At 41.4% G+C, this 15,768-nt stretch overlaps 1 protein-coding gene across 2 annotated transcripts in view; it reads right to left on the bottom strand.

Moving 5' to 3' along the window:
* Window positions 1–3,755: 3,755 nt before the first annotated feature.
* The window catches only part of dph6 (diphthamine biosynthesis 6), a 56,735-nt gene continuing 44,722 nt past the window's right edge, over window positions 3,756–15,768 (bottom strand). Inside the window, exons 13-15 of one of the 2 annotated variants that reach the window (XM_005723775.1) lie at window positions 13,903–14,151; window positions 8,996–9,383; window positions 3,756–5,246 (exon numbers count right to left, since the gene is read on the bottom strand). In XM_005723775.1, coding sequence (XP_005723832.1) covers window positions 5,128–5,246; window positions 8,996–9,383; window positions 13,903–14,151 — 756 coding nt within the window. In that variant the 3' untranslated portion in view covers window positions 3,756–5,127. The remainder of the gene's footprint in view (window positions 5,247–8,995; window positions 9,384–13,902; window positions 14,152–15,768) is intronic. The other variant, XM_005723776.1, reaches the window with a different exon arrangement.

Consider the following 15,768-nt stretch of genomic DNA (forward strand, 5'->3'; position numbering starts at 1 on the left):
CCTTATTAATATTACACATCTGTGTTAACATTTGTGTCATTCTCTGTCTTTAGGCTTTAAACGTATCACAGCAGTGTTCTGTGAGCTGGGAAATCTGCCCCCACCTTTGTATTTAAACTCGCTAACTTGCCAGTGTGGTCAGTTGATATCACGCGATTGCCATGTGTGGTATTTAGACCACATATGAGTGCGGCAGTGGAACCTCAAGTGGCTTTTCTGATGAAATCTCTTTCCACATATCTCACAGCCAAAGGGCCTTTGTCCTGTATGAATTATCTGAAGCTTGAATGTAGAAGGAAAACATTTTCTACAAATTCAGCACTGATGTAGAGCATTAATTCGCTGCTTGCTGGTAGCACGGCAGGTTTCCCTCTGCTCCTTTCCCCTGATGTGATTAAGGAAACATCCTGAGGGAGAGAGCCATTGAAATCGCTGCAAAACTCACTGCACCCTTCTGGTTTCACAGTCATAATCTGAGAAATTGAGTCTGCATTACTGGGTTCAATTAAATGTTTTATTGTTTCTGAATTGGGTATTTTCACAGCATTGCTGTTTCGCACAGGGTGAAGACTTTCTAATTCTTTTTGACTCCTATGAATTTTGTGATGGCGTATCGAATTAACTTCCAGCTGAAATGATCTTCTACAGATCCCACAGCAGAATCGTTTCAAGCCTTCGTGTTTTATGTACTGCTGCTCTTGTTGATATAAATTATTATTAGGTTATAGTTTTAATAATAAGTTATAAAGGCTTATAAAGAAGGATTTCTTTCAAGTATAAATAAGAAAATGTCTGTAATTTGGATAGTGAGCAGAAGGTTTGAGACATTTATGACATTGGTGTTTCAAAGTTATTTTGCAGTCCCAAGTGCATTCTCATATTTGCCATTGCAGGAAAGATCTGAGTTGACTCACTGCCTCTTTCTAACTGTTTTGGTCTGTTATGAGTGTGTAAGTTAATCCAAAGGTTATTAAATAATAAGCAGTCATTATGGGTAGTGCTTGCAGATGTCCACATTTGGACAATCAGCCTGCTCCCACAGTACTCGACCCACAACATTAGAAATGTTTCCCTGAGTCACTGGGCAATCATTTGCATGAGGCATATTTTTCGGACAGCCGGAGGAGGCCCCAGATATGACTGCTAATGCCAGAGTCTTGTCACAGTCGGGCCTGTGTAAAAGCCCTCTCCAGACTTTACAGATGAAGGGGTGTCTGATTGGATGAGATGATGTTGCTTCAGTGTGTATGGCAATGAAAAAGCTTTTGGACATACAGGACACACCAATGCATTGGTCTCACTGTACCTAAAGATTAAAATAGAGAATGATGAATAAACTCAAACTAGATCAGTCAATCAATACATGTGGCAAACTCAAACTAGAATCAAAATTACAAATAACTGGAACACTGTTTTACATGTGACATGACTAATGCGTGACACTTTCCTGTGTGTATGAAATTGAAAATATACCAACAACGTCAAATTTCGCAAAAGACGCCAACAGCAGGGACATGTACACAAACTAACAACTGAGCTGTGTAAAAGCGTAAGTCAACAGTACTCCATATAGACGTCTGAAGCCCCAAAGACAAAAGCATTTACTTATTTATTTTTTAGCGTCTTAGCCTTCCTGCTAAAGATCTGAAAAGCGCAAGGACGCAGGTTCACTCCTTAAAACATACCGTAGGAAACAAAGATTTTTCGTTCCTATCAGTCAGTCCGAAGATTGCGAGGACAACTCGTGGCTTGAGTGTTGTCAATAATAATAATAATAATAATAATAATAATTTATTCTTTCTGGTTGTTCGGTATGTCTCAGCTGCTTTATTTTATTTGGCCATGGCTAAAGTTTGTTTAGTTATTAATACTCTTTCAGCCTAATTATGGCCTCCCTTACTTGAACTGGAATCTCTCTGGGTCTCATATTTAAAATTACAGTGGTAATTATGAAATACAAAGTCAATATTTCTGCTTTATTTAAATTATAACTGCTTGATTTACCATGGAATAACAAGGAAACAGGCCTCGCCTAGCCATGAAACTGCTTGTCAGTTAATTGTCCAATTATTTCTGACTGAGTCACTAAAATCAATTTCTTAAATTCCTAAATAGTTAATATAATCTTCGCAAACAAACAAATATTGAATTAAAGCTGGAATCCTGTGCTTCAGTGACATATTCTTCCATTTAAAATCTACTGTGGTGGTGTACAACTATGAAAACAGTGTCTCAAACAAATTATGGATCTAACATTCATCTTCAGTCTTCTAGTGTTTTGTTTATCTAACAAAGAACTGATAAATATGACATTTTTAAGACACGAATGAATATAATCAACAGGCATAGCCTTACTGACAGGCGTAACTAGATTGTTATTAACTGCATCCTGTTCAGGGGTTCTAGTGTTACAGCTTTGGTATATTGTTTGATAATTTCAGGCTGGCTCATTATTACAATGACCAGAGTGAACCAGTTGTAAGCACATTACTTTCACAAGTGCTTTTTCTGCTATTGTATATTGAAATACCTGTCGACTGGGCATGAGCGTAAATAAATTAGTCAATGAAAACACAAAAGTATGGAAAGAGCGATACTCAATTCCGTACTGTTTAGATATGGATTCAGCATTTCAGTACCTTCATATGATGTGAATGTGGGGGGAAAGAAAGAAATATTTCAGTGATCTTGCAAATAAGATGTAAATGTAAACAAATTCTGTCTGTATTCCTGCTTGGCTAAATTCACACATGATTTCACTGAGGATATAATAGGAAAAGAGTGAAACTGGTTGCTCTTACTCGTTTAAATTGCAGTTTGTACGCTGACCACATGAGGGCAGCAAACACCACTTAATAACAAGTCTCAGCTTCCCAGTTCAGGAGCATGAGGAAAGTTTCATGAAGTCAGAGCTGTGACCATAAAGACATCCTTTCACAATGAGTCAGGGGACGAAAACAATGCATTACAAAAGGAAAAGGATTCAAACATGAAAACAAACAAAACCACAGTCACTGAGGCAAGCAGACCACAATACGAGGAGGAGGCGTCTCATGCAGAGAGGCCGCTCCCGAGCTGGGCTCTGTAGCCCACTGCTATGGGGAAAGAGAGTCAAACACATCAGCGGGGTTTGCCTAGAGGAAGAAACACACAGTTAAAGTCCATGTGCAAGGCCACAATGACAAGGGCCCGAGGCTGGTACACTGCGCACAAAGGACAATATTAGCCACAACAGCCAGTTTGTTTGTAGAGTGGTTGCAGGTCAGCTTGGTAGAAAATGTACATTTGACAAAACACTCTTGAAAAATAAATGTCACCCTGTCTGTATTCATTTTGTGAGGCACCACAGTGGTAAGGACACAAAGAAGTGCGTCTGCCATAGGCCATCGCATTGGCTTGTGATGATATACTTGCCGCTTCGTCTGTGTCTCTGTGAGAACATTCCCACTGAAAGACGAAATGTAATGCTTGGCGCGTGATTGACAAGTTGTAGTCGTGCAAAGAATTTCAGTGGCTCTGCTCCTCTGTATTTACTGAGAAGCTGACTCTTGAATTTTAACAGTTTGTTTCATGGGAATTCCTTGTACTGTCGCTGTTTCACAATCAAAAAGAGGATTCAAAGCACAATAAAATTACATTTCTCAATATCCTTTGTAAAGCAATAAACAGAAAAGTGCTGAGCATGCAAGTTTGTTTAGCACAGATTTGGTAGCATGTTGCTTGGAATTCACATATTTAAAAAAAGGAAAATGACATAGGAAAGACTGTTTTATTCAGATTTTTATATTTAAAGATTTATGGACAACATTAAAATACAGCGAAAGATTTGTGGATGACATTTACAGCTATTTACTTGACTCACAAAAATCAGCGTACAAAAAAAACCAACACTGATACACATTTGACAGGTAAAAAAATTCCCTGACGTTGGGCCCTTTAAAAACCAGGTGAAAGTTAAACGCTCTGTATTTATGGGGGATTGGCTCGCTCTCATGAATAATTGCTTGTTTGTGTTTTTTCAACCTTCAATAAAATTCTTCAGGCTCTATTGGCCCCCTCTGTTGTTCAATTTTTGATAACAACAATCAAAACAGCGCCGTGGTGGGTTGGGTGAAGATCGATAAGCCCACTCAACTCCACCGCCATCACATGTGCGATGAAGAGAATAGCTGGAGTGAAGATGTATTCCAACTCAAATTATCAATACAGTTCATGATCTTTGAGAAAAGAAAAGCTCCAGGAGAAATGGTTAATGGTGTTATTTTCTTTGCGCATTGTCACACTGTGTCCACTGACAACCCCCTGCACCCCAAATACACACACTTTTACGTTCACAGGACACACACATGCCCTGCAGCTGTGTGTGGTAGCGTCTTTCTCCTATTAACCAGGCAGCCTTAGAATCAATAGAAAACATAAAGAGGCCTAATCTTTTCAGGTGCTTGGTGCTGATTGCCTATTACACAATAATAACACACCTTGAATCTCACAGAGCACGAGAGACAGAGAAAAACTCACCTCATTCTAATGCACTTAAAACAGCCACAAGCCAGTCGCACAGTAAATCTATAGGTTTGCAGTGGAGCAGATGGTTTCAGCTGTGGCCTTTATGAGGGCTGTTAGCTAGCGTGCTTAAAGAAATTCTACCAGAAGCAATGACATATCAGAGGATACAGTTTATCGCTACATGGAATGAGACACTACCAGTGTCTCCTTTTGCAAACTCCAGTCTCTTGTTGTTTGGCACGCAGCTTTAGGTTGAGGAAGTTCCATAAGCTTTGTCTCACAGGTAGAATAACAGCTGTTGCAGTCTATGTCTCCAGTGGAGGACAAAGGGGATTACCGGCCTTCATTCTGGTGTCTGAAGTGGACTAAACACATCCTGAAAACCACACTGTTAAAACCACTTGCAGGCGCATACGGCTTTGCTTTTCAACAACGAGCTGTAAAACAAAAAAAACAGTCAAACATTAATGAGCAGTTACGCCGTTTTTCTTTTTCCACATTCACTGATGTCCTGTTGTAAGTCATTAGGTGTTAGTCTGTCAGTGTCTTCCTCCAGAAAAGCTCCACTAAATTCCAGAGCTGTGTATGGCTTCAGTCTGGCTGTTGACTCTGGCTGAGATTCTATAAACTGAGCCAGCAGGACAGGTGGAAGATCTGGGAGTCAGGCAAGTCCAGGACTGGAACCAGTGCTATGGATGGACTGGACTCTGCTACTGAGCTTCTTAAAGTTTCCTCAAGTCCTGAAAAGTAGATTTGGGGAGGTGGGTAAAAGGGTGAGGACAAGAAAAGCATTAGTTTCATTAAAACTTTCGCAGGAGTTGAACATTATGTTCTCATGTAGATGCCCCACTGGGGGTGTCCCAGGACAGAGGCTACATTTACCCTTCGACCAGGGAACGCAGCCCATTTACAAATTATTGGCATTCTTAAATACTTGGCAGATTGCAGCTGCCCACCCCCACTTCATTCATCTTCCTGCAGTGCAAACATATGGTCAAGCAAGGACTGATCTCTAGGCTACCCCTCCCAAACTTTGAGACACATATGACCAAACACATACACAGACACATGCGGCCTACAGGGGGCTAAAAGGGTCTCAATTTGCCCTTTTGGACAATTGAGCAGCTTGTTGGGGGTATCTAGTGGACTGCATCCTTTACTCTTGTTGAGTGAGGATATTAGGAAACTGTGTTGGGGCTGTCACTCAGCTTCGCTGGAGCTGAGACATGTTGTTAGAGCATGTGTATGTGTGTGTGCGCGTGCGTTTGTGTGTGGCTACAGATGAACAGTGGACATGTGAGAATTCTTTGAGTGTCTCAGAGGCTGTTCTTGATGACAGCCTGTCTATGTAGCAGTAGCCAGCTGGGATTTTGGTCCTTCCCTCATCTGCTCTGTGCACTAATTGATCACAAGTGTTCCTGTCTCATGGTTGACTGTCCTGCCTTATTTCTTCTAATTTAGCAGCACGTCGGATGAGTCTTGGGTGTGGTCACTACAATCCAGCAAGGTCGTAGAATTAAACATCTGGGAACCACGCTGTCGTAAGTGTAGCATCACAGACCCCACTTATGTTACATTAGCAATTATATTTGGCAAAAATAAATTATTTTTTAAAATTTACCTTCAATCTGAGTGGTCAAAAACAAACTAGTGCTCTTTTAATAACATCTACTAGTACTATATAGTACTCTGTGACATCTGTATGAACTTCTAAAAAGAGAAATCAGGACACAGAGGTTACAAGAGTAGTTCTGCACTATTTAATAATCCCCATTCTCTTTCATTTGAAACACACACAGCATGTCAGACATCCTTACAAAGAGCCCACACACCCTAATTAGCTAATATGCACTACAGCTTAAAATGCCCCCACTGAACATAGGCCTTTTGTGTGGGGGGGCATTAAAAGCCTAAATATGTGTTATCAGAGCATGTGGCACACCCTGGGAAGCGGGATCCTCTAGAGATGGCAAGCTGACAACTGAATGAGCTATGGCGATCACAGACAGGGGATGGTTTTATTAAGAGAAGAAACATACCCTTCATCACACCTTGTGCGCTAAGCCTGTTTTATGTCAGGATGTTTTAATCTTTGTACCAATGGATAGGAAATAATTGTGCTCTCTCTTTGAGAGTCACTTTCAGTGTCTGTGTGCACAGACATGCATGGATGGAAGGCAGGAGGGGGGTGAAGGTGACATGAATGACCACGCAATTTTTTGTGGGGATTTTTTTTTTGGTCTTTTTAGATAAAAAGTGAGCAAAGAGAGAGTGCCTCTTTCCTCCTGTCCCTATAAAAGCTTCTGTAAAATTCACACAAAGTCCGATGAGTACTTCCCATCATATACCCAATCCCCTTCCCCTGGTCTCTTAGCCCCCCGCCCCCCTTTTGGGGGCTACATGGGGAGCCTCATTGTGAGGCTCAGTGGACAGAAGCTGTAAGATTCAAAAAGCCATCAAATTAGCATAAGATGAGACTAAACCATCTACCCAAGAGGACCAGTCATTATTCTGCTTCACGGCAAACACACAGGGAGCTGAAAAGGCTGTTTTCAAAACCAAAACACTACTAATGCCCACAACACCCTTTTATGCTAAACATTAACAACCATTTTGTTTGAAGCGATTAATACATAAATATTGTAAGCCTAAGTGAATAGAAGGAGGGGTGTCAGTGAAGGCTGTGGTGGGGAGGAAAGAAAAGGGGTCTTCCTGTGTGGAATGGATAATGCCTGCTGGGGTTGTGGGGCTTTTAAGCCGTGGCTAAGGCCCAGAGCCAGTGGTTTTAGCTGTGCTACACTGACTTCCAAACTGGTCAAATTAACCGGTAAACGAGGTGGTAATTAGCAAGTGTTGGCTCATGAAAATTGTTTATTTAGTCCGAAGAGAATAAAGAGAGAAGCCGAGGAACCGGAGGAGCACATGGCTTGCACACCTCTCTTTAGCAATCTTTCTATGCTAACGCCAAACCACATGACTTCTTGTAATGTGAAAGTTTTCTTGTAAAAATGAGGCTTACATTGTTAAATTACCTACATTTTATTTTATTCAATTTCTGTTACTCATTATGCAAAATAACGGATTTGTTTCTAATTATATATATTTTTCTTTTATTGTAAAATAAGACTATTTAGGTCCATCAAAAAAAAGATTTATTTTCTTGAGTTATGAGGTTCTATCTTTGAAGGAACCTTTCCATCGTAAGTAACAAGTTGAGACAAGATGTTTAAAGGTTTCATTCGAACCATATGTCATGTCTATCAACTGTGAATCCTAACGCAACCAAAGAAAGGAGGGGGTGTGCAGTCACATTTTGCTCCAGTGGTGTCTGTCTGCCCGCTGTCAGTGGCAGTTGCAGCACTGTGACTGCTTGCGCCAGAGGTGTTACTTTTCCTCCTTTGACTTTTTGGATTCATCACCCAATGAGCACAGGCTGTGACCCATAAAAAAGCCCACGGGTAAGCTTCCAGGGCTTAGTTGTGCATGTGCTGTACGGGAGCAAATTCTACCTCAATGATGAGTCAGTAAATGGTTTGAGGAAAGCAGTGTGTACGGTCCATAATCAAAGAAACAAACATGTCAAGGGTAAATATCTAGGTTGAGCTTGCTCCAGTTCACAAATGACCCGGTAACACGGCTAACAGTTTCTATTAAAACAACAAAATCTGGAAAAACAAGCTTTTCCTTTTGTAGTGGATGACACAAGAAACAAATGGAAAGAGTTGTATATCATGAAACAATGTTCAGTAGCAATTATATAATTAGGTAAAAAAACAAACAGCTCTGCTTGGCTGGCACACATATATCAAGACGTATTCTCAACAGAGCAACCTTTTTCTCATTCATTTCTGGCAACTGTAATTTCACATCCTCAAAGTGATGAGTTATGTCAAAGCTAAAAGTGACAGTAAGATGGCTGGTTTGGCACAAACTCAAAAATGTTAATTAACTGCTTCAGAGATGACTTGACAACTGAGCCTATGTGATCGATGTGCTCATCGCCCTTTTTCCCTCCGAGAGAACATCTCTCAGGATAAAACAAATACCGCTCCACGTTTGTCTTGACAAGAACCTAGAATCCTGAGACGACGATATGGCGGCGTATGAAAGTGTAATGATGACAAAAGACTGCCAGCTGCTTGGGTTACTGTACACAGTGCAGACACAACAAATGAGTTATAATAATTAAACACAGGAAGGAGTTGAGATCCTCAGGAGAGACGGTTTCCTTCAATACTTTATGTTGACTTAACCAGTGTCAGCTCAAACTTTCTTTGAAACAAGAGCGCAGAGAGAGACAGCGAGTCACTTTGTTTTCATTAATACAGTGATGTGCAGCTTAACTCAGAAGAGCAGTATATCTCACACGTGTTCCTTCTAACAAAGCAGCCTATTTAGGATAAATCCTCTTAATGGGCGCAAATATTGGATCACTTTAAATGCACGTATGTGTGTGTGTGTAATGTTACAAGTGAAGCCCGTGACATACCTTTAACAATCTGCTGTGCCAGTGAGTGGCTGCACTTGAAGAACACCCTAGCACACTGTGGCACCAGCTTAGCATCCATCTTCTTTGTGGCTTTCCTGAATGCAGTGCCAACTTCTTCTGTTACATGCTTTACATCAGTGGCCTCCAAGTTATCACCATGGACAGCCAGGAAAAGTGAAAGCGAAGCACTATGGCTGTCAGCAGACAGTAGAGTGTAACACTCTATAGATCCACAGGCTATCTTTGTAGTCACGTGACAGGAAGTCCTTTGGGTGGGATCGCCACGAACTGCAGTCGCATGAAGCTCAACGGCTGCACCCTTGGGCAAGGCAGGTACCACAACGACCAATAACGGCACACGTCTGATCGCAGAGTCCCACAACAAGTCCTGCAATGTAGACAGATGGTACTGAAATGAATTGGGTGGCAAATTATATACTATGTTGTGTTACGCACTACAATCAAATGTATGGCCCTCCTGCTGAGTTTCACGCTGCGTCTTCGGAACAAAAACACTACTCCATCAGCATTATCCCAAATGCTACCACACAGCAGTAGGACAGGCTTTTTACTTGAAAGACTGACAGACTATCAATTAATGTGAGACTGGGAGGTGACCCTTGGTAATGACAGTGTACAAACAATTCAGAAAGAATCCATCGTGCTTGCAGCCACCATGAATAAAACACATAAATGCATTCATTTGAGCTTCATGCACTGACATGGCAGGTCCTATCAAAATGACTTCTCACCTTTCTAAGAAGATCATCCACAACATGTGACGGCAGTTTCACCGCACGCATTTAGAGAGAAATGGCCTCCAATTTAACTACAGGGCCAAAATTTCTCCTTTTTTTCCCTCCTCTGGACTGAGGGCCATTAGCACTAACAAAATGTCTTGGAGCAGTGCTACAATGTGGCCCTCTAATAATACTTGGCTGTGGCTTCATCTGCTAATGGGAGAGAAATGAGTGTTTTATATAACCGTCATTTCAGTCAGAGTCGATAGGGCAAAAACACTTAACCCCCCCCCCTTTCAATTTGCTGGATCAATTTTCATCCACTTACACCCCACTTCGTAAGTGCAGAATAATAACAGGTTACTTACATTTTATTTTGATATTCACTCACAAAAAGAAGAAATCATTGACAAGCCACATGGCGGCCTCTTTGTCCCTTCAGCAGACAAACCTGTCATGACCCAAACCGCCACATTCACTGAAGCAGCACTTACCTTCAGATTAAACTTCAGCAAATGCTTAATTGTGTATCAACAGCTAACCTCTTGACTTGGAGAGTTAGAAAAAGAAGAAAAAAACCATGAAAAATGCAGGTGTCCACAATGAGTGTGTGTAAAGAGGTTAGGTTAAGATTTCGCTACTCTTTACTGATTTTGAAGAGCGCTAGCTTGCAGTGATCAACAATAACAATCTCAGAAGGAGAAGCAGAACAATTACCATGTGATCTCAAGCCTCTTAGCATGTCAGACAAAGTGACACCACACATACGTGTCCTATGCTTTGATAAATGTTATATTAGCACTTCTGGCTCAGGCTAGGTATTTTCCTAGAGGGAACTGGTTCTCCACTTGTCAATAGTGATTGAACAGAGGACTGAGAGCTGAAACTGAAGAGAAGAATGACAGGACAGAGGGGTCTTGCTCAGCCAGGCTTAAAGGCCACCCTGCGGGGCCTTGAATGCTAAGATGCTATACCCCACCGACTGTCTACAAGGAGATCGGAGGGACTTCAGCGCAGTGCTCTAGCCTCTGGCAGGACATTATTGTCGCAGCAGAGTTGCTGACTTTCTGTTAGAGCTGTCTGTTAATGTTACATCTACTTCATTTTGCCTTTTTGTAATCGATGTACCACAATGTTAGAATTCATGGGATGTTTATTCAGCGGTTCTGTAAATGTGTTTAAATCGCAAAATTGTGTATGTTTCTGCATTTGTGTGTATGATCTGTGGATGCAGATCATGCTTCTCTTGCAGTGGACTGAGAGGGGAAGAACTCACGTCTACCTGGGGAGAGGTTATTAATGACATTAAACTAATAAAAAATCTAATTTGATATATGGTGGGGCTGAGTGCTGGAGAGGCAAGTGGGGCAGGCTGACAGGTGGCTGCGTGTAGATGGTTCAATTCTGCTATACGCAAGCCACTTAGCACGCTCATTACTTCATGCCAATTCATTTCCAGGGCAGGCAAACACTCCCCCTGTGCTCTCTCTGTAGGCAGCAGGTAAAAGCATATAGTCTGAATCTGCTGCGCTCAGCTCTCCACACTGATGGGGTGTGACCTGCTTCTCCTTATGTTTGTTTTCTTTCTCCCCACTTTCCTCCCTCTAACTCACGTCCATGTGCCTGGAGCGTGTGCAGGGTTGAAGGGCCAAGAGGCGTGAAAGCCGAACGGTAAACACGGTAATAAGGAAGTGGTGTAAAGGCGGGGAACAGCAGGGAGCTGATGGGACTTGCTCTGCTTAGCCAGTTCCCCTACATTTCCTGCCCAGCAGGATGCCTTCAGCATGTGGTTCTATGCCTCAGCACTTACTGTAGTGCTGTCAGTCTGCTATAATATCCCTTCCCATTCACTCCCTCATTCACTCTTCTTTTCTCAAGATTCCACTCTGAAGCTCATCAGACTGTTTTTGTAAATGAAACACACAGGGCCATGTCAGTGAGGCGAAAAGTGGAAGAATATGAGGGTATTTCAAAATCACAGCAGAGGCCACAGTTCCTTAAATCTCCCGTAGTAAGCATGTTTACTGTGGTGTACAAAAAAGAAACTTTGTACACTGCAAATTCAGCGTTTTATTTCCAATTTTCAAAACCAAACATTTCTTTAAGAACGTCTCGTCTTTTGCAAAATAACTCGACGTTTGTGCATGTGCAAATAAAGTTCCATTTAAACCTTAATAGACAAAAAAAGAGAAAAACAACAACAATTGAAAGCTGCCATGCTTTCAGAAGCTATTGCTGCTAAACAAAGGGATGTCTGTTTAACATTTATTGACTTATCACATCAACATCTCCCTGTTCATCAACCCTTCTGCACACACATGCACACAGACAAACAGGCTCTTTGTGGTTTAATGCACCGTAAATACAATTTCACACTTGTAGCGACTCCAGTATGCTCCCAATTAACCCTGCAAGCTTCTTCATCCACCTGATTAGAGAAATTATCAACGCACAACAACAACATGGCCCTTTAGCTTCACAAACACACTAGGCACTGGTGTTTCTTAATATTATAAAATTGCACTTCACAGGTCTGCTGGGCCTTTATATCTTTGCATATAAAAGAATAAGACCACATAATCCAACACATGTTTTTCTAACTATTTTTTAAGTGTAATATCTTAACAGTTTTTAACCTCACACAGCATGTTGTTATTAATTTTTTTGCTAGTGAGATGCATATATTTACATATCATCTGTATCCTTTTCCCCTAAAACTATTTTGAGCTTTGTTTTGAAAAGGCTTTATAAATTTGGTTTAATAAGTCACTAACTTATAGCTACTCATAATTTAAGCACTTGTCTTTGTTCTTTCGTGTGTTCCCTGGATTTCTTCTGTTGTGTGTTATAAATCTACAGCACAGAGAGCAAAGTGTAGGGGTCAAGGGAAGATGACATGTCAAAAGCTAGACCAAAGACAAAAGGTGATAGAGCACAGAGTTAGGCTAGTAACCCAGCACCCTGCTTATAGGTGAGGCACCCTGATCTGTCAAGTACTGTTGTTTAATTTGGAGTCAGTTGAAATTAAAATGTGGTCTCCTGGTAGCAATCCCAGGTCAGTTGAATGAATATTTTCATTATTCTGACACATTGCTTGGAAGGAGACCAGATGGATGGAGTTGTACATCTTCAGTGACCTCTGATATGAACCTAGTCCGGTTGCCCCCCAAAGCTTTGTCCTCAGTTAGCCCTGTTATTATGTGAATGACTCACTCAGTACTTCAAATTTCCACTACACTGTCAATGCTTTAAAATTCTATTCCAATGTGAGTTACAAGGACAAGCAGAACAACACTAACCTAATCACTATACTAGACTTATCTATATGACATGTTTATATTTTAGAATTCAGAAATTTCTAGTTTTATATATACACGACTGCAGGATTTAAATAATATTTGGAATTTTATATTCTGGTATACTACTAAATACTGTTAACTGACATGATGTTGACATTCTCTATCCACTCTTTAACAGTGTTCGCCACTCCACCAAGCCACATGTTGGAGGTGGGCTCCTGCATTTCTCCCTAAGGCCCTATTCCCATGGCTAGAGAGATTACTGTGGGAGGAGAAGGGCTGCCAAGGGAGACTGGAGCCCCTATTAGATGTATGGAGCGGCGTTGTAAGCCTTGGCGGTAGAATGAAGGGAAGGATGGAGGGAGGTGGCAGGAAAGAGGGGTAAGGAGGGAGATAAGCTGCTCTGAGAGTTGAACGGAGCTCCAAAATGGTGTGTGGGGGCAAAGGATTAGGGAGGCTCTGAGGAAGACATCTGCTTCTGTGCCAAGCTCCACATTATCAAAGACACCAGCGTTTCCCACATCATCAACTTTTCATGAGTGCACTCACTGGTAAATATCAGTAGCAGCGGCTTGGGTCTCAAGGGGGCAAAGAGGGGCGAGAAATCTTGCCTTATTTCACAACTATAAACCACAATTCTGAAAGGCCTCTCTGAAAAACTTGGATACCAGATCAAGTTTCTCTTCTTTTACTTATTCATTGATGCATGGATCCCACTGTCTTGTAATCCATTAAACATGTGTTCATCTTATGTGGTTGTAACATTTTATAAGTATGATCAATATTTCCTCTGCATCCATGATAAAACAGTCAGACATTGCTCTGGCATAAATTTTACAAATAAAAATCTCACTCCAGAGTGACTGACCTTCTCTCCTTCTGTGGCTCTCAGCATGCTCTCCCAAACGGCACGGATGATCTGGATGTCTTGGTGCCTTGTAGTGTAGCAATGGGCCTGGACAACATGAGCCAGAGTCAAGCTGCCAATCACAGCTTCCAGAACCTTCTTCATATGGCTGAAGGACAAGCGAGTCTGGGTGTAGGTGGCAGCTTTTACCAACTCCATTTTACAGGGTACCAAAGCAATTTGGCCAGAACAGAACACCACGTCATTGATCTGGAGAAGAAATATAAGGAAAAATGTTACAATGGTATGGTAAAAACCCAGACTAAGCATTAACAACCCACTATGTTAGCTGGGCATATTGAAGGCTGTGTGTGGACAGATATTATCAATAGGTGGAGTGATGCAGATAAATTTAAGCATACTGAGAAATCAGCAGGGTGCATGCTAGAATCTGATGGAACATTAGCCACAAAATGTGATATCCATGGATTAAAAAGAAAATAAATCTTAGTTTTCATTATGTTTCACGTAAGGGATTGGTTCAATAGATACAGTTGCATTTTTAGATGTTTTAATAATTGTAGCATATTATCTTTCTGTGGATTTAGTATCTTGATCTCACATATAAAAACTATGAAGGAGCAGAGCATTTCTAGCACCAGCCACCTGACAGGAGTCACTGCTGAGCACCAGAAACAGTGGGGATATATGGTGTCAGAGTTTGCTTCAAATTAACTGATAACAATATCTATTTTATTAGCAAAATTGTAATAAAAGACAAAAAAATGTAAAAATTTCTCCTGCTTCTTGGTAGGAGGAGCTAAAACTGCTCTTTTGAAGCTGAAGGTTGCCGATGCCTGCCATAGTCTAACCTAGCAATCCACTGGATCCATCTATCTTGCACAGTTAATCTGGGTCCAGGTAATGCAGGAGCAAACCAAGCAGAAATGCACTTTTCTCTGGTCCCTGCCTCCAGCTCCTCTGCTGAGATAATGTGGCGTTCTTAAGTCAGCCAAGAAACATAATCTCAGAATATCCAGCGTGTCCTTGATCCATCGTCTGAGTCTCCTCTTGATTGAACATGCCCAAAACACCTCACCTAAATGCTGTCCAGGCGGCATCCTAGATGCCAGAACCCCCTTCATATGGAAGAACAGTGATAGACACCCTTTTAAGGAAGCCTTTTTTTAACTATTAGCAGAGAGAATGAATGTAAAGTGACCAGTAAATTCCCTGCCTTCACATACAGACTCACTTCTCTTTTTCCAAAACGATACAGCAATTGCAGAAATTGAGATAAATCATCCATCTTCCCATTCACTTTGTGTCCAAGACAATTGAACTCCACAACTTGAGGTTCATCCCAAAACTCAACAAGGCACTTTACCCTTTTCAGATGAGAACCATGTCCCTGTTAGTTCTCATTCAAACCACTTGGCAAACCCAGAGGTCACTGCTCGATGAAACCTAAGGCAGTTAATGGGTTTAACTACATGTCCATAGGTGTGAATGAGAGTATAAATGGTTGTCTGTCTCTCTGTATTAGCTCTGTGAGAGAATGGTAATCTGCACATGGTGTACCCTGCATGGATGGATGGGTGGATGGATGAAATTATCATCAACATGTATGGAGGAGGTCAGTAAAGAGGTACAACATCTGGAAAGCATCTAATTGGCAACAGCTTCTTTTTTAAGCATTTGTTTTTCTATCCACGCAAAGAACGTGGATAGGAAAACACAGAATGGAACAACATCAGTCATGGATTGACCTCCCCAGACCCCGAATCTAAACATTATCGAAGCAGTATGGGTTCATCCTAACAAGAATTCATGACTAGCGGAGCCCCAACGACTATAGAGGTCACTGGGATGGATTTGAACCCACGA

This window comes from Pundamilia nyererei, unplaced genomic scaffold, assembly GCF_000239375.1.
Source record: "Pundamilia nyererei isolate P.nyererei 1_Seehausen unplaced genomic scaffold, PunNye1.0 scaffold00010, whole genome shotgun sequence".
In the NCBI taxonomy this organism is placed as follows: domain Eukaryota; kingdom Metazoa; phylum Chordata; class Actinopteri; order Cichliformes; family Cichlidae; genus Pundamilia; species Pundamilia nyererei.